Here is a 25,865-nt window from a genome sequence, read left to right on the forward strand (position 1 = left end):
AAAATTCATTACAATAGCATCAAAAAAAATTTAGGAATAAGTTTGACCAAACAGGTGAAAGATCTCCATACTGAAAACTACAAAACATTAATGAAAGAAAAGACAAATAAATGAAAAGATATCCTGTTTTCATGGATTAGTAGAATTAATCTTGTTAAGATATCCAGCCGGTCGCGGTGGCTCATGCCTTTAATCCCAGCACTTTGGGAGGCTGACGTGGGTGGCTCATGAGGTCAGGAGTTCAAGACCATCCTGGCCAACATGGCAGAACCCCGTCTCTACTAAAATACAAAAGTCAGCTGGGCATGGTGGCATGTGCCTGTAGTCCCAGCTACTTGGGAGGCTGAGGCAGGAGAATTGCTTGAGCCCAGGAGGCGGAGGTTGCAGTGAGCCGAGATCACATCACTGCACTCCAGCCTGTTGTCAGAGTGAGACTCTGTCTCAAAAAAAAAAAAAAAAGATATCCATAGTGCTCAAAGTGATCTACAGATTCAATGCAATCTCTATCAAATTCCAATGGCATTGTTCACAGAAATAAAAAAGAACCCTAAAATTCAAATGGAACCACAGGACCCTGAATAACCAAAGCAATCGTAAGCCAAAAGAACAAAACTACAGGCATCATTCTACCCAATCTCAAAATCTACTAAGTTATAGCAATCAAAACAACATAGTATTGGTAAAAAGCAGATACATCAACCACTGTAACAGGACAGAAAGCCCAGAAACAAACCCATGTATTTATGGTCAGTTGCTTTTTGATAGTGGTATCAAGATTACACACTAGGCAAACGACAGTCTATTTAATAAATGGTGCTGGGAAAACTGGTCATCCACATGCAGGAGAATGAAGTTAGACCCTTATCTTACACCATACACAGATGTTATCTTAGTGGATTAAAGACTTAACTATAAGACCTGAAAGTATAAAACGACCAGAAGAGTTTAATATTCAAACCATATAACGAGCTCAGACAACAGCAAGAAAACAAGTAATCTGATGTAAAAATGAGCAAAGGACTTCCACAGACATTTCTCAGAAGAAGACGTAGTAAATGGCCAACAGATGTATGAACAAATGCTCAACATCACTAATTATCAGGTAAATGTGGATTAAAACCACAATGGAATATCATTTCATGCTTGTTAGGATGGCTATTATCAAAATGACAAGACAAGAGATAACAAGTTTGGTAAAGTTGTATAGAAAAGGAATCCTTGTACACTGATTGTGAGAATGTAAATTAGTTCAGCCATTATGGAAAATAGCATGGAGGTTTCTCAAAAAATTCGAAGTAGAACTAACGTATGATTCAACATTCCACTAGATATATCCAGAGGAAGTGAAATTTGTTTCTTGAAGTAGTATCTCCACTCCTGTGTTTACTGCATCATTAATCACAATAACCAAGATACAGGATCATTCTAAATGTCTGTCAACAGAAGAACGTATAAGCAGGATTTCCTGCTTTTGTGACAACACGTTGAACCTGGAGGATGTTATGTTACATAAAACAACCCAGGCACCAAAAGAAATACCCCATGATTTATTTCTTAATGTGGAATCTAAGAGTCAGACTCATAGAATCAAAATAGAGTGTTGATTACCAGGGATTAGTGAGGCAAGGGGTAGACGGGAGATAAAGGCCCAAGTTACAAAAAACCAGACAGGAGGAATTAGTTCAGGAGATCAGTTGTACAACATGGTAACTATAGATAATAACAATATATAATATATTTGAAAATTACTAAGAGGGCAGATTTTAAATGTTCTCACCACCAAAAATTCTAAGTACATTAGGTCGTAGGTGTGTTATGTTAATTAGCTTGGCTTAGCCATTCCACACTATACACATATATCAGAATACCATGGTGTATACGATAAATATATACAATTTTTATTTGTCATTTATAAAATAAAATGTAAAAAAAAAAAAAAAAAAAGAGAATTTTTAGATAAAAAAATGTTTCTGGGAACAGGGTCTTACTCTGTTGCCCAAGCTGGAGTACAGTGGCGAGATCACAGCTCACCGCGGCTTCAACCTTGCAGCCCCCTAAATAGCTGTGCACCACCACACCTGACCAATTTTTGTATTTTTTGTAGAGATGGTGTTTTGCCATGTTGCCGAGGCTGGTCTTTAACTCCTGAACTCAAGTGCTCCTCCTGCCTTGGCCTCCTCAAGTGCTGGGATTACAGATGTGAGCCACCATGCTGGGCCTAAAACAAAAAATCTTATACCATGAGATGATTTGAGAGCTTTTTAGTGCAAACATTTTCATTCCTTTTGAAATAAAACTTGATTTGTGTGTCAGTGGTTGTATTAAACCTATAAATTAGTATGATATTAATATAAAATGTCATCTTAAAATATTGACTATTCTAAACAGTTTGTATGAAAGTGGGGAGAGGATAGTGAAAGAAGGAATACAGTATATGTGTTCTGTCTGCCACTTTCCCTGAATCAGTTCTACAGTTGTATCATATTTATTGTGATGGAGAAATATTTGGGAGGTATTTTAAGCCATGTTATGACTATTTTTCAGTACCTCTGCGAGTGTCAGTTTGATGACAATCTCAAATTCAAGAATATTATTAATGAGGAGGATGCTGATACTATGCGTCTCCAGCCAATTGGGCGAGACAAAGATGGCCTCATGTACTGGTACCAATTGGATCAAGATCACAATGTCAGAATGTACATAGAAGAACAAGATGATCAAGATGGCTCTTCATGGAAATGCATTGTCAGGTATCTTTTACTGGAAACTTTTTACACTTATTTGTGTATTTTGTACATTGATCTCATTTTGACTAGGATGTTATTTATGAGACAGAAGTGTTTTTTCTCTGTGTAGGTTTTGGGAATTTTCAGGGCCTCACCTACTATCCAGCACAGTACCCATAGTATGCACTTGTTTTTTTCTTTTTTTTTTTTTTTTGAGACGGAGTTTCGCTCTTGTTACCCAGGCTGGAGTGCAATGGCGCGATCTCGGCTCACCGCAACCTCCGCCTCCTGGGTTCAAGCAATTCTCCTGCCTCAGCCTCCTGAGCAGCTGGGACTACAGGCACGCGCCACCATGCCCAGCTAATTTTTTGTATTTTTAGTAGAGACGGGGTTTCACCATGTTGGCCAGGATGGTCTCAATGTCTTGACCTTGTGATCCGCCCACCTCGGCCTCCCAAAGTGCTGGGATTACAGGCTTGAGCCACCGCGCCCGGCCCTGCACTTGTTTTTTTATTTGTCAAGTCAATGAATACATTTAGCAGTTCAGTCCATATTATATACACATATTTTTCAGGAAGCCAAAATCTGAATAATTATAAATAATACAGACAGAAAAATACATTGTTAGACAAAAGCATAAGAAAAGCATTGTTTGTTTCTTATTTAGCTATACTTTTCTATTTGGCATTAACTGTTTCTAATTATTTAATTTGTTCAATTCACCTTGACACAGTATATTTTCTATTTGCTGTGCACATATTTGTTTATTGAAGTTCTGAGGAAATCTGGGGAACATTGCACCTTTTTGTCATAGTTCTGTTTTTAAAAATCTTGATTTTTTATTTGTGTTGACAAATATATTTTAACAGAAACATTTAATATATAACCCTGAAATATAATTTTAAAAGAAACATGGTTTATATATGAAATAATAGCTGTAAAAAAAAAAAACAGTGAATAATAATAGGACCTTTATTCAGAATCTTTGTGTCTTTAATTATCTGTCATTATAACTTTATTATTTAGAAATATTCTACTAATATTCTACTAATACCACAGTATATATTAATTTGGAAACTATAAGGGGTCATATAAAGTAGGGAAACTCATGGATATCTAACTGCTAGCTTATGAAAAACTTCCTTGACATTGACTCATATCTTTTTTTGCCCCATTTTTAATTTCAGCAGATTTCTGTTAGTATTTATTAATGCTTTGAAGAAATAACCTATAGAAAACTCAGTTTTCATTCCCTAAGAATAAATGTGAATTGATTAGTCTCATGAGAAGTTGTTTTATAAGCATGTATCATTACATTATATTCCTTGTAATTGCTAAATGGAGGTAAACAAAGTAGTCCTAAAGCAAAATTTATTTACCATTTCTCCTATGAATACAAAGACCAAGTATGGTCTATTTATGACATTATACCACTGTTTCTATTATTTCCCATGTTAACCTTTTGTAGTTGTTTAAAACATTCTTTTTTCTTTGTTGATGAAGAAAATATGACAGGGAAATATCAATTACTGTTGATCAGTTATACTTGTTTAAAATAATGTTCAATGTGCCAGGCACCGTGACTTATGCTTGTAGTCCCAGCACTTTGGGAGACCGAGGCGGGAGGATCACAAGGTCAGGAGTTTGAGACCAGCCTGGCCAGCATGGTGAAAAATTAGCCAGGCATGGCGGCACATGCCTATAGTCCCAGCTACTTGGGAGGCTGAGGCAGGAGAATTACTTGAACCTGGCAGGCGGATGTTGCAGTGAGCCAAGATTACGCCACTGCACTCCAGCCTAGGTGACGGAACAAGACCCTGTCTCAAGAAAAAAAAAAAGTCTAATGTATACTGTTTTAAGTAGATTGTACCTTAATGCATGATGTGAGATTTTAGAGTTAACAATTATGTTTGAACCTGGATTCGCCCATTTACCATCTATAGACACATTACATTTGTCCCTTGGTATCCATGGGGCACTGGTTCCAGGACCCTAATGGATAACAAAATCTGCAAATGCTTGAGTCCCTTACATAATATTTGTGTATAGCCTATGCACATCCTCCCATATGCTTATAATACCTAGTGCAATGTAAATGCTAGGTATAAAATTGTTTTACTGTATTTTTAATTTGTATTTTTATGGTTATATTAGTTTTATTTCTTTCTAGATAATTTCAATCTGTGGATATGGAGGGCTAACTGTACCTAATTTTTCTGAGAGTTACATTTAAAATGAAGTACTTTAAAATACAGTACTTTAAAATGAAGATGATAATGCTTCCTCAGAAAGTTGTAGTGAAGAATATATGAGAAATGGTGTTGTCACTGTAATACATGCTCAATAAATCTTTTCTCTTTTGTTTCCCCCCTTTCAACTATTTGCTTTTCCTACAACATTTCTAACCCCAAAGATTGAAATTTAGTTTCTTCACTAAAGAAATATTTATCAGCAGAAAGTTCAGAAAATTCCACTGGTGTTACTTTCGCCTCCTCTCATCTTTGACTATTTCTCCATGTTTTATTCCTTGGGTTTCTGCCCTTTTTAAACACACACACACACACACACACACACACACACACACACAAAACTTCTTTCCATTTGTTAAAATTCGTTTTTAATAAACATAAAATGGTGTGTGTGGTAATTGTTCAGAAGGAAATGCTTGTGTAGAATAATGCCTGCACACAGTTTTCTCTTTTTTTTTTTTTTTTTTTTGAGACAGGATCTCGCTTTGTCGCCCAGGCTAGAATGTGGAGTGCAGTAGTGCGATTTCAGCTCACTGCAACCTCTGCCTCCTGGGTTCAAGCAACTCTTCTGCCTCAGCTTCCCAAGTAGCTGGGATTACACGTGTGTACCACCACGCCTGGCTAATTTTTGTACTTTAGTAGAGACGGGGTTTCACCATGTTGACCACACTGATCTCAAATTCCCAAGCACAAGCTATTCACTTACCTTGGCTTCCCAAAGTGCTGGGATTACAGGCATGAGCCACCAGGCCCATCCTATAGTTTTCTCATTTTAACAACCATAGACTTCTTTAGAAAACTGGGTTATTTTTAGCCATTTTGATGACATCTATGAATACATATATTCCTATCTACAAATGAGCCAGGGAACATTGCCCAAATAATATAGAAATATTTGGGACCATTGAGAAACCATTTGGTTTATTGACTCTGATTTTGTACAATGAAATTCAATTTTGAAACACCTGTTTGTCATACTAACATTCTTTTAATTAAATTTACAAGTTCTCTTACATACCTCCTTGTGAAATAGGCACTATGCTAAGCAATTGGGGATGCAATAGTGAATAGATGGCTCTAAGATCTCTAAGAGGGGCTGCAGGCACCTGTGAAAGGCTTTCACTTATAAGGAATAGAATATTATATGTGTATTTTCTGGGGAAGGGCAGTAATTTTTCTCAGGTTTTCAGTTGGATCTGTTTATGCTTATTATAAATGAGATGTTCTATGACATGGCATTCCAGTTAGCTTTAACTCAATACAGTGGAACTGTTACTGACATAGTAAACTGTCTTGTCCACGTAGGTCTCTCACTGTTGCAAAGGTTTAATGTAGAAAGCATTGTAATAATTTTTGCCTCCTCATAAAGATAAGATCTTAGTTGTCACTAATAGGTATTTAGTACCTAAAATAATGTGGAGCATCATCTCATTTGACTTGGGTGAGATCATATCTAGAGCATAGCATTTCTCTTTGAATGGCAGACTCTGGAAGAAACATTAATGTGGTAAAGACCTTTATGGGAACAACCACAAAGAAGATGATTGAATGAACTCAAAATGCTTTATCTAGCAGAAATGTACTTAGACATAAATGTCTTCAAACATTTAAAGGATTGACTTGTAGAAGAGTATCTCAAATGCTGAGCCTTTGATTACTGGATTCAAATAATGGGGAAGCAGAACTGAGTTTGATAGGAGCGAGAATGTTTGTTTTGCATTTTACATTGCAGGGGAATGATTGTCTTAAGGCTAATAGATGTTGTCAAAGCATTTTTCAATTAAATGTGCAAGTTTATGTGGAGTTTTGTAGGAGGCACTAATCTTTTTAGCAAGAGAGCTCTTTAGAAAGTCGCGTAATAAGGAAAGAGCAAGTAAAGCAAAGATTCTTTTTAATAGGTTACATTTAGGTGTTTTTCTTAGTAAATATTTTACTAGTAAATTAAAAGCGTCTTGTTTCTTCTTAAGACAATTTATTTAAAGTAATAGTATTATGTTCTTGGCCATTAGCTGGTGTTGGAAACGTGTTTCTACATAATTCTTAAAAGAGGATTAGGATTACATAACAAAAATTATCTAGTCTTTAGGGTTCCGTTTTCTAAAGCCTGTTAAGTCAGCTGTCTTAATGACTGATAAATGTAGAAATATAACTGAGCTTTGCAAACTAAAAATCAAATGGAATATTTTTGAATGAGAATTCATCAAAAAGGAATAATTTTACATAGTTGATATTCTACTGAAATTTAATATCTTAACATCACCACAGTCTTGAAACTTGTACTGTTAGGTAGCATCTTCCATTTCTGCTTGTTGTAAAATTAATAATACATTTTAGATTAATAGATACATAGCAATTAATTTATATATAAAGAATTATACTTTAAACAAGATTTAGTATGTGATTTACAAAACAATAAAAGTAGTTGTTTCATCATACCATATGAAATTGTTAACATTTGAGCATTTTGACCTATAAAAATGGTGCTTTCACATGGCTCAACCAAGTATTATAACAGGTTTCAATAGCAAAAATATTTAAGCTCCAGCCAGTGTCCCACTTATTCCAGTTAATGTTTAAAACAGAATTATCACAAAAGTATTTGTTATTTCATCTCTAGTTTAGGCCTCAGTGAAAGGAGATAAAAGTACAGAAAAAAAATGTTTACGTCTAATCAGATATGATGTAATAAGTGATTTTATTCACCCCATGGGGTATGTTAATAGAATTTATTTAGGAGTAAACAAGATAGGCTCAGCCCGATGACTCATGCCTGTAACCTCAGCACTTTGGGAGGCTGAGGATGGCAGATTGCATGAACCCAGGAGTTTGAGACCTGCCTGAGCAACATGACGAAACCCCATCTCTACAAAAAATACAAAAATCAGCCAGCTGTGGTGGCACTTGCCTGTAATCTCAGTGACTTGGAAGGCTGAGGTCGAGGATTGCTTGAGCACAGGAGGTTGAGGCTGCAGTGAGCTGAGTTTATACCACAGCACTCTAGCCTGGGCAACAGAGTGAGACCCTGTGTCTCAAAAAAAAGGTGAGTAAAGTTGTAAACATAACAAAGTTGTAGTGTTTGGTTATTAATGATAAGAGAATTTTAGCAAATAAAGACCTTAGACGAGATTCCATCATAAGCTTCTTCAGGATCTAAGTGGGACTACAGAAACTACTTTTATACCAAGTATGCTAAGGAAGATAAAGTTTATATGCAGACTGTTGAGCAGTTACTTCTTAATATATATTAAGAATAATATATATTAAGAATAATTAATTATTATTTATAATAATAAATTTAAAATAATAAATAAGAATAATATATTAACTCTTAATATATTAAGAATAATATATATTAAGAATTCATACGAAAAAGTGCTTAGCATCATTATTCATTGCAGAATTTCCAATTAAAATCACAATGAGGTACTACCTTACTTCTATTAGAATTAGTAAAATGAAAATGGCTTACAGCACCAAATGTTAGCAAGGATGTGAACCAACTGAAATTCTTACACCTTGTTATAGATGTAAAATGATGCAATCACTTTGAGAAACAGTTTGGCAGTTTCTTCAAATGTTAACAAACTCTTATCCCAAAGCCTGTAAATTTAATTTGAGTATTTATGTTAGAGAAATGAAAACATGTTTATAAGAAGCCTTGTATAAGAATGTTCATAGCATCTTTGAGTATTTCATTTCTGAGTATTTATGTTAGAGAAATGAAAACATGTTTACAAGAAGCCTTGTATAAGAATGTTCATAGCATCTTATTCTTAACATTACTCATACAATGAATTATTACTAAGCAATAAAAAGGGATGACCTATGAAACTGTATGGATCTGTCTCAAAATTCCTTGTATGTGAAAGAAGCCAAAAAAGTACATACTTTTTGATTCCATTTGTGATGTTTTGAATTAATAAAACAAATAATCTATTGTATTAGTCCATTTTCATGCTGCTGATAAAGACACACCCAAGACTGGGCAATTTACAAAAGAAGTTTAATTGGACTCACAGTTCCACGTGGCTGGGGAGGCCTCAAAATCATGGCATAAGACAAGGAAGAGCAAGTCATGTCTTAACATTGATGGCAGCAGGCAAAGAAAGAGAGCTTGTGCAGGGAACTCCCATTTTTTAAAACCATCAGATCTCGTAAGACTCATTCACTATCACAAGAACAGCACAGGAAAGACCCACCCCCATAATTCAATCACATTCCACCAGGATTCTTCCACAACGCATGGGAATTGTGGCAGTTAAAATTCAAGATGAGATTTGGGTAGGGACACAGCCAAACCATATCATTCTGCCCTTGGCCCCTCCTTTAAAAATCTCATGTCCTCACGTTTCAAAAACAAACGTGCCTTCCCAACAGTCCACCAAAGTCTTAGCCCATTTCAGCATTAACTCATAAGTCCACAGTCCAGTGTCTCATTTGAGACAAGGCAAGTCCCTTCCACCTGTGAGACTATAAAATCAAAAGTTGCTTTCTAGATACAGTGGTAGTATAGGCATTGGGTAAACACAGCCATTGCAAATGAGAGAAATTGGTCAAAACAAAGCGGCTGCAGGCCCCATGCAAGTCCAAAATCCAGCAGGGCAATCAAATCTTAAAGCTCCAAAGTGATCTCCTTTGACTCTATGTCTCACATGCAAGTCATGTTGATGCAAGTGCTAGGTTCCCATGGTCTTGGGCAGCAGCGCCCCTGTACAGCCTCCCTCCTGGCTGCTTTCATGTGCTGGCATTGAGTATCTGCGACTTTTCCAGGCACATGGTGCAAGCTGTCAGTGGATCTACTGTTCTCAGGTCTTAGAGGACAATGGTCCTCTTCTCAGCTCCACTAGATGGTGCCCCAGTAGGAACTCTGTGTGAGGTCTCTGACCCCACATTTCCCTTTCACAGTGCCCTAGCAGAGGTTCTCCATAGAGGTCCCACCCCTGCAGGAAACTTCTGCCTGGGCATCCAGACATTTCCATACATCTTTTGAAATCTAGACGGAGGTTCCTAAGCCTCAGTTCTTGATTTCTGTGCATTCACAGGTTCAACACCACATGGAAGCTGCAAAGGCTTGGGGCTTGTACCCTCTGAAGCTACATCTCGAGCTCTACATTGGCCCCTTTCAGCTATGGCTGGAGTGGCTGAGATGCAGGGCACCAAGTCCCCAGGCTGCACACAGCATAGGGACCCTGGGCCTGACCCATGAAACCATGTTTTCCTCCTAGGCCTCCAGGCCTCTGATGGGAGGGGCTGCTGTGAAGACCTCTGTGCCTGGAGACATTTTCCCCATTGTCTTGGGGATTAACATTTGGCTCATCATTTCTTATGCAAATTTCTGCAGCCAGCTTGAATTTCTCCTCAGAAGATGGGATTTTCTTTTCTATCACATTGTCAGGCTGCAGATGTTCCTTTTTTTTTTTTTTTTTTTTGTGGAGATGGGGTTTCACCATCTTAGCCAAGCTGGTCTTGAACTCTTGACCTTGTGATCCACCTGCCTTGGCCTTCTAAAGTGCTGGGACTACAGGCATGAGCCACCGCACCCAGACTGATGTTTCAAACTTCTATGTTTTGCTTCGCTTATAAAACTGAATGCCTTCAACAGCACCCAAGTCACCTCTTGAATGCTTTGCTGCTTAGAAATGTCTTCCTGCTTAGAAATGTTTTCCTCCAGATACCCTAAATAATCTCCCTCACGTTTAAAGTTCCACAAATCTCTAGGGCAGGGGAAAATGCCACTAGTTTCTTGGCTAAAACATAACAAGTCAGGCCGGGCGCGGTGGCTCAAGCCTGTAATCCCAGCACTTTGGGAGGCCGAGGCGGGTGGATCACGAGGTCAAGAAATCGAGACCATCCTGGTCAACATGGTGAAACCCTGTCTCTACTAAAAATACAAAAAATTAGCTGGGCATGGTGGTGTGTGCCTGTAATCCCAGCTATTCAGGAGGCTGAGGCAAGAGAATTGCCTGAACCCAGGAGGCGGAGGTTGCGGTGAGCCGAGATCGCGCCATTGCACTCCAGCCTGGGTAACAAGGGCGAAACTCTGTCTCAAAAAAAAAAAAAAAAAACATAACAAGTCACCCTTGCTCCACAAAAATTCCCTCCTGTCCTTTGGGAAAAAGTTCCTCATCTCCATCTGAGACTTCATCAGCCTGAACCTTATTGTCCATATTGCTGTCAGCATTTTTGTCAAAGCCATTCAACAAGACTCTGGAAAGTTCCAAACTTTCCCACATTTTCCTGTCTTCTTCTGAGCCCTCCAGATTATTCCATCCTCTGCCTGTTACTCATTTTCAAAGCCACTTCCACATTTTCGGGTATCTTTTCAGCAGCGCCCCACTCCCGGTATCAGTTTACCATATTAGTCCATTTTCATGCTGCTGATAAAAACGTACCCAACACTGTAAAAGGGCAATTTACAAAAGAAAGAGGCTTAATTGGACTGACAGTTCCCTGTGGCTGGGGAGATGTCAGAATCATGGCAGAAGGCAAGGAGGAGCAAGTCATGTCTTAACATCAACGGCAGCAGGCAAAGAGAGAGCTTGTGCAGGAAACTCTTGTTTTTAAAACCATCAGATCTCGTGAGACTCATTCACTTATCACAGCAACAGCACAGGAAAGACCCACTCCTATAATTCAGTCACCTCCCACTGAGTTGACAGCACGTGGTGTGGGTATTGCGGAAGTTACAATTCAAGATGAGATTTGAATGGGGACACAGCCAAACCATATCATCTATGGTTATAGTAATCAAAACTGATTTCTTCTTGCTTTGGTGTGGAAAAGAAACTCAGTAGGAAAGGACAGGAGGGAATTTTTGTGGGAATAGTTATATTCCTTATGTTGATTGTGGCATGGATTATGCAATATATACATTTGAAAGAACTGATGAACTCAGTGCTTGAAATAGTTTATTTTACAATATGTGAATTATACCTCATTAAAAATGCTTTCAAAATTGGTAATGGTTTGACAGTTATTTTCAAAAACCTGAATTTGAAATAGTATATATGGTTTTCATGTACTCATAAACTGTATCAATGCATTTCTAAACCTAATATATATAAAACCTGCTAATACAGCACAGTGATTAAGATAGGCTCTAAAGTCAGACTATCCGAAATTCAGTCTTTCTAAATTGTACTAACCTACCTTAGGGAAATTACCATACCTCTCTGTGTGTCCTCAGTTTCCTCAGTTGTAAAATGGGAGTAATTTAATACTTATTTAATTAGGTTATATTGGAATTATATGAACGAATTCATATAAAACTCTTGGAATAATTAATGCTTGAAACAGAATACTCATTCACTAATGTTAACATCTTAGATTAATAGTACTGCTATTGATATTACTAATTAATGCCTTTCTTCTGTTTTCTTGGCCTCCATTTTTTTTTTTTTTTTTTTTTTTTTTTTTGCCTATTGAGCAATTTGGAATTTATACCAAGAAGTTGGAATATTGTTGTTCAACCATGGAATTATAAATTTAAAATATTTATAAAAGACTTGTTATATTTATTCTGTGCTGCACTCTGTAGATGTGAAAGATGTGAAGACTTGGTCCCATTTCTTAAGGTGTTCTTGTTATGGGAGAAAGGTACAGGGAAATGTTAGATAATACAGAGTCACAAAGTCTGTGATGGGGATCATCAAGGGTGCTGTGGAAGAACCAGATACTTGGCTCATACTTGGCAGAAGATAACGCCTATGCTTGACTTTTTTTGTGGGGAGGTGGGAGTGTCTGTTTCTTTTCGTTATTTTATTTTTTTTTTCATTGATTCTGATATATTTAGTACCTACCACTAATTCAAACTCTGAAAAACTCCTAGGCTGGTAGAAATCATATGTCACAATAATAATGATTAGGATGATGTGTTTCATTTCACTGAAGTCTAGATTAACTTAAGGTACATATAGGAAAACATAAGAGTTTAGAATCTGATTAAGTCAAAGTCAGTAACCAGTCTGCCCAAAACTAAGCCATGAACCTTTCTACCCTAATATGAGTGTCTCATCTCAGTTAATAGCAGCTACATCCTTTCATTGGCGTTACCCTATGGAATATGTCAATAGAATTTCTTTAGGAATGAAAAAGATAAGCAAAGATGTAAATATAATCAAGTGGTAATGTTTGGTTATTAATGATGAGAGAATTTTAGCAAATAGAGACCTTAGACCAGGTTTCATCAGGTGCTTCTATAGGATCAGAGTGGGACTAAAGAGATATCTTTTACACAGTGTGTAAACCCCAAGGCCCAAAACCATGGAGCACATTCCTAATGTTGCTTTTTCTCTCACTCCACATCTACTCTGACAGCAAATCCAATCATCTCTTTATGTGTAATTGTATCAAGAATTTGATCACTTCTTACCTTATTCATAGCTACATTCTTGTCCAAGCCACCATCTCTTTTTTGTAAAATACATACAATTGAGGCCGGGTGCGGTGGCTTACGCCTATAATCCCAGCACTTTGGGAGGCCGAGGTGGGTGGATCATGAGGTCAAGAGATCGAGACCATCCTGGTCGACAAGGTGAAACCCCATCTCTACTAAAAATACAAAAAATTAGCTGAGCATGGTGGTACGCGCCCGTAGTCGCAGCTACTCGGGAGGCTGAGGCAGGAGAATTGCTTGAACCCAGGAGGCAGAGGTTGCGGTGAGCCGAGATTGTGCCATTGTACTCCAGTCTGGGTAACAGCAGCAAAACTCCGTCTCAAAAAAAAAACAAAAATAAAAATATATATATATATATATATATATATATGTATGTATGTGTGTATGTATATATATATATATATATATACACAATTGAGTAGTTTTTAGTATTTTTACAAGTTATGCGACCAGTACCACTGTCAAACACCAAAATATTTTTCTCGCTCTAAAAGGAAAACCCTGTACCAGTTAGCAATTATTCTTCCCCTTTTCCTATCCCTTGACAGCCACTGGTTTTACTCTGTGTCCATAATTTGCCTATTCTCCACATTTCATATACATAGAATTATATATGTGGCTTTGTGTATGTGGCCATTTTCTTTCTTTCTTTTTTTTTTTTTTTTTTTTAGATAGAGTTTTGTTCTTGTTGCCCAGGCTAGAGTGCAATGGTGCGATCTCAGCTCAGCGCAGCCTCCTGGTCACTGCAGTTTCCATTTCCTGGGTTCAAGTGATTCTCTTGCCTCAGCTTCCTGAGTAGCTGGGATTACAGGCATGTGCCACCATGCCTGGCTAATTTTGTGTTTTTAGTAGAGATAGTGTTTCTCCATGTTGGTCAGGCTGATCTCGAACTCCTGACCTCGGGTGATCCTCCCGCCTCAGCCTCCCGAAGTCTTGAGATTACAGGCATGAGCCATTGTGCCCGGCTGTGTGTGGCCACTTTCAAATAGAATAATCTTTACAAGGTTTATCCATGTAATACAAATCAGAACTTTAGTCCTTTTTATGGCTGAAAGTATTTCCATATGTAGATATGTTAGATTTGTTTATTCGTTCTATACTTGTCTTTGAGAGAGTAATTGGAATTAGCCAGGGGGAACACATTCCAGGCTAAGATAGCAGAAGTGCAGTCACCTGATATCCTAAGAAAGCATGGTATTTCAGAGGGATATCTCTGATTTGACATGCGTGAGAGAAGAAAGGGTATGCAGAACAAAGAGCAAGTGAAGGAGGGGGAGCAAAACAACTGAATTGTTGTTAGGGTCCATAATCTAAAAGATTCTATAGATAGGGTTAAGAAATTTGAATGTGATTTGAGAGAATTCATAAAAATTCCCTCTAGTTCAGATTTCGGATTTTTTAAAATGATTCAAAATAGGGAAAACCCAGAGATGGGTAGTTTTCTGTTTTCATATAATAATGACTACTTTAGGCTTGTGTTTAAATATATTAATCTAGATTAAAAGACTTTTAGGGAGTTGTTCTTTAATAAATTTTACTGCTGAATTCCCTTTTTGCTTAAAGTAGTGGAAATAGGCCAGCGCAGTGGCTCACGCCTGTAATCCCAGCACTTTGGGAGGCCGAGGTGGGTTGATCACCTGAGGTCGGAGTTCAAGACCAGCCTGACCAACATGGAGAAACCCTGTCTTTACTAAAAATACAAAAAAAAAAAAAAAAAAATTAGCCAGGCGTGGTGTGGTGGGTGCCTATAATCTCAGCTACTCGGGAGGCTGAAGCAGGATAATCGCTTGGACGCAGGAGGAGGACGTTGCAGTGACCCAAGATCCCATTGCACCCCCCCAGCCTGGTCAATGAGAGTGAAACTCCATCTCAAAAAAATAAAGCAGTGGAAGTAATTGAAATGGATTTTCCTAGCAATATCAGGTCTCTTATGTTCTGAAGCTTTTAAAAATAGATATGGTACATAACTTCAGTATACTTTTCAGTTCCCACCATGACTTTGAAAAATAATAAATAGATGGAGCCATGTGTTGCATATGGAATTTTCTTTTTCTTTCTTTTTTATTTTTATTTTTTTAACATATGGAATTCTCAGTGGAATATGAGAAGTAATAAAGCATAGAGACTTAAGGTAGAAGTGGTTGTAATGAAATTAGGGAATTGGATCTTTGCCAAAAAGTCTGAGTCGTAATTTTCCTTTTTGTAAAATGGAGGCAGGACCAGACAAGACTTTGAGAAAACATCTAGTCTTACCTTTTGATATTAGACAGTTAAAATTCTATGCTGTTTATTGTATATGTTAGTATGATATGTATGTTTCATTCTCATGCATGATAAATGGTTGTCATTTTAATTTCTGAAAGATTTTTATCACTGGCAAAGTTTTCCTTAGAAGACCAATTTGATAATACTCAAGAGAATCCATTCTTTAATTTTATAAGAAAGCTGAGGCCTAATGAAGATATATGACTTGTTCAAGGGCTCTTTGGAAGGCAGAGTTCCTACTCTAAAACAATAGAGTATAGCTGGCATGGAAGTGGAAAGGTAGAGGAGGGTAGGTGTATGTGACGTGACAAGATAAGAAAACAAGTCATTTCATCTTAACAGTTTTCACTTTGAATTAGAGGTATTTACATTCCACATTGAGAATACAGATGGGAGGATCTTGGTGCTAATTAATAACCTAGTGGCACATCTAGAACTAAATTTCCCAACTCTTAGTCCAGGGTCTGCTTTTTATCTTCAGCATTACGTACTGCTTGTCTGAGCAAGAAAAATATCCAAGTGAGTTTTCTCAGTTGTAAATGGCATTTAAATTAACTATATCACACCTTTCCTTTTGCTAGTAAAAATACAGGATTTTATTTACCGGATATGGGGATAAACAACTGTAGTCCTAGCTACTTGGGAAGCTGAGGTGGGAAGGTCTTGAGCCCAGGAATTTGAGGTTACAGTGAGCCATGATCAGGTCATTGCACTTCAGCCTGGATGACAAAGTTAGACCATGTCCTTTTTTTAAAAAGTAGAATTTATAGGTTAGAATCGTATTTATTTGGAATTTTCCGGTATTGTTGAATCAGTTATAAACCATTATTAACAAAATAAAAGCAGCCAGAATTTTTATGTTATTAAATTGTATGATTGGAACTGATGTTTTACAGTAATTATTCAGAAAGTTCTAGATCTTAATTTTATAAGAATATCACATGCTGTAATCTCTGAGGGCAGAAAAGAATTATTTTCAAATGAATCAAGAACAAAACAAAAAGTACTCTTGCAATCAATTTTTACATTGATTTCTTCTCCTTAGAGATAAACTTTTAAAGTTAACAAACCTTTATTTTTATTTAGTTTTGTTCCTACTTTTCAACCAAAGAGATCTTCATTGTCATTCTAATTAGTAGAGAGGAAAATTTGATATTCCTCTCTGAAGAATAGTATATTTTAATGTGTTTTTCTTAGTGCTTTTAAAATTCAAGGTTAATTAGGGCTAGCTGTACCAGTGTTTTAGATGTTCTTAAGGTATTTTTTTAATTTTAATTTCTAATTGATATTATTCAGAAAGTTCTCTAGAACAGGAAAAGGATTTTTATGCTGTCTTATTTTTTTCCTTGTTTAGAAATCGAAACGAGTTGGCTGAGACTCTTGCACTCCTGAAAGCACAAATTGATCCTGTACTATTGAAAAACTCTAGCCAACAAGACAACTCTTCTCGGGAAAGTCCCAGCTTAGAGGATGAGGAGACTAAAAAAGAGGAAGAAACACCTAAACAAGGTTTTTTTTTGTGTGTTTTGTTTTGCTTTGTTTTGTAATCTCTTCCATTTTCTTCTACTCCTCTTCCCAACTATATAATTCTGAATTCCTATCTCAATTTGAATTGGGAACCTTCCTATAAAAGGAGGTTGATTTTTCCTTAATTTAAAGAAAATGAGGCCAAATACATCAAATATGTTGCTCCTTTATGTAGAATGTTTAAAAAATCTTCATGGGCCAGGCGCGGTGGCTCACGCCTGTAATCCCAGCACTTTGGGAGGCCGAGGCGGGTGGATCACGAGGTCAAGAGATCAAGACCATCCTGGTCAACATGGTGAAACCCCGTCTCTACTAAAAATACAAAAAATCAGCTGGGCATGGTGGCGCGTGCCTGTAATCCCAGCTACTCAGGAGGCTGAGGCAGGAGAATTGCCTGAACCTAGGAGGCGGAGGTTGCGGTGAGCCGAGATCGTGCCATTGCACTCCAGCCTGGGTAACAAAAGAAAAACCCCATCTCTAAAAAAAAAAAAAAAAAAAACTTCATGAAAAATGTTCAGATCATCAAAGCATATTTTTTACTGAGGAATATGCAAATTTAGTGAACTTTTTTTATTGTGGCAAAATATACACAACATAAAATTTAGCTTTTTAGCCATTTTTAAGCATACAGTTCTGTGGCGTTAAGTACATTCACATTTTTGTGATGCACCCATCACCACCATCCATCTCCAGAACTTTTTTGGTCTTTCTCAATTAAAACTTTGTATGTTTTAAACACTAAACTCTCCATTTTCCCTTGCCCCTAGCCCCTGGCATCTCCCATTCTGCTTTTTGTCTCTAATGAATTTGATCGTTCATATCGGAGGAATCATATAATGCTTGCACTTTTGTAACAGGCATATTTCAAATAGCATAGTGTCTTCAAAGTTCATTCATGTTGCGGGGGTCCCCGACCCCTGGACCAAGGACCAGTACCTGTGTGTAACCTGTTAGTAAGTGGTCTGCACAGCAGGAGGTGAGCAGGGACCAGTGAGCATTACTGCCTTAGCTCCACCTCCTGTCAGATCAATGGCAGCATTAAATTCTCATAGGAGCACAAACACTTGTGAACCACATATGCAAGGGATTTAGGTTGCACACTCTGAGAATCTAATGCCTGATGATTCGAGGTGGAAAAACAGTTTCATCCTAAAACCATACCCCACACCTACTTCCCTGTGGAAAAATTATCTTCCACAAAACTGGTCCCTGGTGCCAGAAGGTTGGGTACCACTGTTGTGGTATATGTCAGAATTTTCTTCCTTTTAATAATAATAAATTACTGAATAATTGTCCATTTATGTATATACCACATTTTGTTTATCAATTCATCCATCAGTGGGCACTTGAATTCATCCACCTTTTGGACATTGTGAATAATGCTGCTACGAACTGGGTGTACAGATATCTCTTGAGTCACTGCTTTCCCTTCTTTTAATCCAGAAGTGGAATTGCTGGATCATATATGGTAATTCTGTGTTTAATTTTTTTGAGGAAGTGCATACTGTTTTCCACAGCAGTTGCATCATTTTACATTCCTTCCAGTAATACCCAAGGACTCTAGCCGCTTTCCATCCTCACCAACGCTTGTTTCTGTTTGTTTGGTTTTTTTTTTTTTTAATAGCATCTCATTGTAGTTATTAATTCCTAATGACAAGTGATGTTAAGCATCTATCTTTTCAAGTGTTTATTGGCATTTATATATCTTCTTTGTAAAAATGTTTATTCAAATTCTTTGTCCATTTTTTTGTTGGGCTGTTTATTTTTTTGTTTTGCTTTGAAAACTCTTAAGTCTATGATAATTTTAATTATTAAACCTGATTTCCAATTGAGTTTTCTAATTTGCTTAACTAGGCAGATCAAATTCTAACCTTTCTAGGAAGATAAAGCCAATTCCTTAGCTCTCCAAAAGGAAGGAAACCAACTGAAATTTTGATCAACATCTATTTAGTTAATGTTTGTTATGGATAACCTTTTAATGATAAGGGAAGGAATTTGCTTTTCTTATCATATTTTCTTTGCTTTAAGTTTGCCTCCACTAGTTTTGATTAGAACCTAAAAGTAATGCGTTATTACTTTATTTGCCGCTTTCAGGAAACCATTTATATAAAGCATTCTATATCTGCAAGCATTGCTTGTAAACAAGGAATTGTGCTTTTGGGTGTAGTATATATAATAATGTTCCTATATATTAAGCATTGCTTTTAGCCAAAATGCTGATTACTGTTCTTCATTGTTTATGTGGTTTTATTTCAAATATCTGTGGTGGTTTTATTTCTAAGCTCAATTTCTGATTTAAATAATTATTTTTCATATGTTAAAATAATACTTGTAGTCTACTTCAGGAAAGCTTTTTTTTTCCTTTGAGACAGGATCTCTCTCTGTCACCCAGGCCATAGTGCAGTGGTACAGTCGTTGCTCACTGCACCCTAGAACTCCTGGGCTCGAGTGATTCTGTCCCCTCAGCCTCTCCTGAGTAGCTAAGACTACAGGTGTGTGCCACCAGGCTCAGCTAGTTTTCGTTTTTTATTTTCTGTAGAGATGGGGTCTTGCTCTGTTGCCTAGGCTGGTCTTGAACTCTTGGCCTCAAGCGATCCTCTTGCCTTGGCCTCCCAAAGTGCTGGGATTACAGGAATGAGTCACTGTGCCCAGCCATTCATAATAATTTAAAAGTAGTCTGAGCCTCCTATTGAATTTCTTTTCTTTTTTTATTAGTATTTCCCAAGGATTAGTTCTGGGTTTAAACTTAATATTATTTGTTCATTTTGGTTATTCCTTCACATATTTTTTTTATTCCCATACACAGTTAAAATCAAAACCAGAGAAAATATGAATTGGAAACAAAAGTCAGAATAATAGAAATTTAAGAAGCAATTATTTTCAATAGAAGACCTCAAATTTGACACTGATCTTGAAGGGAGACTCATTGTGTGGTTTAAAGTAGAAAGAAAAACAGAATAAACTGTTTTTCTAGTAAAGCTCTTCCTAATAGTTAATTCTAAAATTTCTTTGTGGGGCCTCATAGTGGAGAAGGGGGGATTTCAGCAATAACAACAGCTAACATTTATTGGGCACATCCTGTTTTCTTTGCAGTCTACCAAATGCTGCATATGGATTTTCATTTAATCCTCATAGCAACTCTTTGAGGTAACTACTATTATTATTTCAATTTTACAGATGAGGAAATTGGAACATTTTTATTGTTGCCTCAGGTCATATACATAATAAAGTCTAGATTTGGAGCCTGATCCTTCTATAGCCTGTGCTTTTAAAGTGGTCTAGAGTAATACTTCTGAAACTTTAATATGTGTAGTGTTCATCTTGGGAGTTTTTTAAAATACAGAATCTGGTGGACCTAGGTCTGGCTGTCTGTTGATTGGCATTTTAACAAGGACCTATGTAATGCGGATACTGTTGGTTAGAGGACCACATTTTCAGTTGTAAGGTCATCTCCTGACTTCTGAAACAAATACACCAATGGCTATGATACACCTGTTTCTGAAAACATTTCTCAGTGAGTGTTGATGTTATACCTCTCAACAAGAAAAAATGGTCTGTGAGGGATGGCATCTCCTAAAAAAGCAGCAGAGGAGGAACAGAACATTCAATTCTCTTTGTTTTTCTCTCTTCTATTTTTATTTTAGAGACAGAGTCTCACTCTGTCATTTGGGCTGGAGTGCAGTAGTACAATCATAGCACACTGCAGTCTGAAACTCTTGGGCTCAAGTGATCCCCCTGCCTCAGCCTCCTGAGTGGCTGGGACTACAGGTGTGCATCACCATGCCTGGCTAATGTTTTTTAATTTTTAATTTTGTAAAGACATGGTCTCACTTTGTTGCCCAGGCTGGTCTCGAACTCCTGACTTCAAGCAATCCTCCCGCCTTGGCCTTCCAAAGTTCTCAGGTCTGAGCAACTCAGCTCAGCCTACCTTCTGTTTTAAATAGGGCTTTTCTGCTTCTCTTTCTCTAACAAAATATTTCTTATTAATTCATTTATTCATTCAGTGAATACTTACTGTGCACCTTCTATGTGCTAAGCATAATTTTAGGCATATAGTTTAATAAAGAAAGACTAAAATCCTTTCTTTTGTAAAGCTAAAACTAGTGGATGAAATAGTAACACATAAACCATTTGCTGTGTGCCAGTACTATTGTAAATGCTTTGCCTGTATTGTCAGCTCATTTTCACAACAAACCCTGTTTAGTAGTATAATATTATCACTTCCCTTGTTTCAGATGAGGGAAATTAGATAAAGAGTGACTTCAGTAATTTTCCCAAGGTGACACAGCTTGTTAAAGGCAGACGTAATATTCAAAACTAGGCAGTCTGTCCCCAGAGTCCTTGTGCCCTTTCAGTGCTGCACTTACGTATGATTTCAGCCCCCAAAACCCTGTCTCTCTCCCTTGTCCACTCACGTGTAGTTAGTTCTTGTAGTCTGTTCCATGGCAAGACCAAAGAAACATGATTCTGTTCTGTCATTTTTACTCCTTTCAGATGTAAACAAACATTACCCTTGGGCTGTGTTGGGGGATCAGGGTGAGGTGGGAAGGAGTAGGTCAAAAGCTGGAAACAGTCCTGGGGAAGGTCTAATGTAGAGTGTTGAAGCAAAATGTGACAAAGTTAAAAATTAAGCATGGTTGGAGATTTGTGAATTAGGAAGCAAGAAGTAAAAATAAGTAGGCACTGAAGAGGGAATAAACAGCGACTCTTATTCTTGTAGTTAAAATAGATTTTTCTTTAGTCATTAGTTAAATTGCCATGCCTTGTATCTTACCTCAGTAAGGTAAGGTTTTTATTTTTGCCTAGGTGCTAAGAAGAAACATACTACCTATAAAAGTGGGCAAGAAAATGAAAAATGGCAGCAAGTGGCCTAGAAAATGGTGACACCAACTACATATTTAAGTTGCCTTTGTTTCAAAGATAATTAGAATTGCCTTCCGAAAGTCTAAATTTGCTAGACTAGCATTCAGAATCTCACAGTCGGATCACTCTCTCTTTCTAGCATTAGCTCCTGCTTTTTCTTACATGAGTAAGATTATAGATTATCTAGATGCTTTTGTTTTCTCCATATCTCGGGCATTCCTTTCTGTGTCTGCATGCTGTTTCTCTCTCTCAGATGTTGTCTCCCCTACTCCCATGAAAGTCTGGTTATACTTCAAGGACCATCTGAAATCCCACCTTCTTGATCCCTTTTCTGAAATATTATTTGTACTATTTGTATTCCACTTACGTTAGGGCCAGTCATGGCCCTAACAGACTTGAAGCACTCAAATACTTTTTGAGTTGTTATTCTCAGACTGTGGCAGATTTCCAAGTAAATATTTGGTGTCATTAACAACCTTTTATGGAAGTTTAAGATCCAGTGTGTTAATTTAGGTTATGTACTACCTGGAAGGTATTTTGCAAATAAAATACCATGGAATTTAATATATATTTTCATTCTGTATTGGATACTGTATTCTAATTTAGAAGGGACCAAAAAGCCAAAAGGAAACTTTTCTGGGGAAAAACAAAGTTGAGGGAAGCTCAACTAACTTTTAGTTTTTATTCTACTAATTGAAAGAAGATTGTCCTTTTCTTAATTTTTGTAGTCATGCACTTCTGCCTACAGGTGATGAGTTAAGGCATCATTTGAGAATTTCTTACAAAGAATAGAATTTACAGACTGGCTGCTCACAGGCCTAATTTGGCCCCAAAATTGGTTTATTTTAGTTTTTACAGTGCTGCTTTGTTTTGAAAAAGCTAAGATACAATTCACCATTTTAGTGATTTTAGTATATTCACAGCGTTGTGCAACCATAACCACAATCTAATTCCAGAACAATTCTAGCACTGCACAAAGAAACTCTGTATCCACTTAGAAGTTACTTGACATTCTCCCTGTCCCCATCCCCTGTAAATCATTAATCTACTTTGTCTTTATGAATTTGCCTGTTTGGAGCATTTCATAAAAATAGAATTCTACAGCATATGGCCATCTGTGTCATTTTCTTTTAGCGTAATGTTTTTAACATTATACTAACATGTTAGAAACATAGGCTAAATATTACAACATCTATGTTGGAGCATGTATCAATACTTCATTCCTTTTTATGGATGAATAATATTGATTTGTATGGATATACCACATTTTATTTATCTGTTCATCACTTGATGGGCATTTGGGTTTTTCCACTTTCTGGTATAAATGCAGCGGTGGATGTACAAATTTTTGAGGGAACATATGTTTTCATATGACTGATTTTTTAAAATAAAGTTACTGTCAACATCTAGAATTGAAAATTAGAAAAGTTGGCAACTTTGGACTTTCATTTTTATGTATTAAAAATGCTCTGTAGCTGAGTAATGGTTGCCTCTATGTGGGATTCACATTCCATTTTGCTCTACTCATTTCTTGTGCCCTCTAAAATTGGGCTTAGTCTCAGGTGCTTAGACCTATATGTTTTTTTCTTACAGTGTAGTTAACATGAAAATAAAATGTTTATTGTATTCATGTCTTTATCAATTTTGGAAAAACAAAGGTAGACTGAGAATTATTTCAGAAAAAGTAGGAGAGAGTTGCTAATTGTTGATGTGAAGTATGTCAGTATAGTTGGTTTATATTTATTTATTTTTAGAGTCAAGGTCTTGCTCTTGTTGCCCAGGCTGGAATCTAGTGCCACAATCACAACTCACTGTAACCTTCATTTCCTGGGCTCAAGGGATCCTCCTGCCTCAGCTTCCTGAGTAGCTGTATAGGCACATACCACTATGCCTGGCTAATTTTTAAATTTTTTTTAGAGATGGGGTCTCACTGTGTTGCCCCGGCTGGTCTCAAACTCCTGGCGTCAAGCAGTCCTTCCCCCTTGACCTCCCAACATGCAGAGATTATAGGCGTGAGCTACTGTGCCCAGCCCAGTATAGTTATAGTAGGTAGATTAATTTACAAATTATTTTCCTTTGATTGTTATTAATGTGATGTCAGATATAAAGCTTAAAATCTATGTGGCAAAATAATATAACTTAAAGTCGTCTGTTAGTCTGCTTAGGTATCCATAACAAAATACCACAGACTGGATGGCTTAAAACAACAGAAATTTATTTTCTCAATTCTGGAGTTAAAAAGTAGCAAATTTGATTTCTGATAAGGATTCTTTTCCTGGCTTGCAGATGACTCTTTTTCTGTGTGTGTGTGGAGAAAAAGCTATCTGTTGTCTGTTCTCCAATCTTAGGAGAGCACCATTTCTGTAATGTTAAAGTCCTGCCATTATGAATTCATTTAACCGTAATTACCTCACCAAAGGCTCTATCTTCAAATATAGTCACATTGGGGATTAGGACTTCAATATATGAATTTGTGGGGTACACAATTCAGTCAATAACATGTTATGGTATGAAACTATACATTGTAAAAACTATGATGGTTAATGTAAAAGATACCCGAGGAAGAAATTGGGAGGGGGAAGACTGATATTTTAAGGAGATTTATTTTTGAATTCTATTATATGCGGCTATATATTCTTAAGAGAAAAATATTATATGTATGAAAACTTCTTTTAATGTTGAGTTTGAGTGCAGCAAAAAGTATTTGTGTCAAACTAGAATGAGAATTTGCATATGTAAGTGCAATTGGAAATACTCTTGCTCATAATCAATAGATTACTGATAATAAATGAGACAAGATGTTAAATCATTTTTTATATTTTCTATTGTACCTGATGAAAGCACAGATATTTATGATATTACTCATAATGATTTCTTTGTAACTTTGATAAGAATTTTAATATGACAGAGATAATGTGGATATAATTTCTTAATGACCCTTTAGGAAGTGGCTTTTTGTATGTTTAGGGGAAAAGTCTTAAATATAAATAAATGTAGACAGCTCAGACTTGGGAAAAAAAAAAAAGGAACCTGCATATGATCCTCCTTTGGCTATTGTGAACATAGTATCTCATATAAAGCTTAAATGCAAGATGACAACATTTTGGAAAGACATAACATTTGTAAAGATAAAATAACCTCCCTGTGTCATTATCTAGGGACTTTTTTTGTATTAAAGAGGTTAAAAGTGGAACATGGCATTGTCATGGTAAACTTGTGAATTGGATAAGCTCCCATACATGAGTCAGTGTGTTGATTAGTAAATGAGCTACACAACACAATATTTTTCCATACATTGCAGTTTCATACCTTTAGTGCCTGTCAGGAGCCTTCTTAGATTTAAGTATTCAGATTCACAAAACTACTACAGACAACCCTTGGCATCAGTATACTGAGATCAGTCTAGGACACAGAGATTATAGCTGGCCAGCAGGAGCAACATCTAGCCTTAGGAATCTAAGGCTTTGCAACAGTTCTTATGGAACATCTTAACATCTTACAAGATGTTGGAACATCTTATGCAACATCTAGCCTTTGCAACAGTTCTTATGGCCATCCAGAAGCTGTTTTCTCCCAGGCGACAACTTTAGAAACAAGTAGATGGGATTTACATTGAGCAGGTCCAGGAACCACTGTGTCTCAAAAGCCTCATGCTCCGTGGAAGCCAGTGTTTCTTATGTCAACTCTATGGACCAAAGTTGCAGGATTCTCACTGCGTTCAGGAGGCCCCAAGGATGACACCCTCATCCTGTATGTTCTTATTCTAGATTGCAAGGTTTAATTTAATTTTTATTTTATTTTATTTTTGCCCAAGCTGGAGTACAGTGGTGCTATCTCAGC

The 25,865-nt window shown here is 36.9% G+C and overlaps 1 protein-coding gene across 3 annotated transcripts in view; it reads left to right on the forward strand.

Moving 5' to 3' along the window:
• The window catches only part of RSF1 (remodeling and spacing factor 1), a 157,973-nt gene that overhangs the window by 73,106 nt on the left and 59,002 nt on the right, over positions 1–25,865 (forward strand). For all 3 annotated transcript variants that reach the window (XM_032295915.1, XM_032295916.1, XM_032295917.1), the window contains exons 4-5: positions 2,545–2,750; positions 16,990–17,144. In XM_032295915.1, the coding sequence (XP_032151806.1) occupies positions 2,545–2,750; positions 16,990–17,144 (361 nt within the window). The remainder of the gene's footprint in view (positions 1–2,544; positions 2,751–16,989; positions 17,145–25,865) is intronic.

The sequence above is a fragment of the Sapajus apella genome, unplaced genomic scaffold, assembly GCF_009761245.1.
Source record: "Sapajus apella isolate SASKATOON/1434 unplaced genomic scaffold, GSC_monkey_1.0 scaffold34, whole genome shotgun sequence".
Classification (NCBI taxonomy): Eukaryota; Metazoa; Chordata; class Mammalia; order Primates; family Cebidae; genus Sapajus; species Sapajus apella.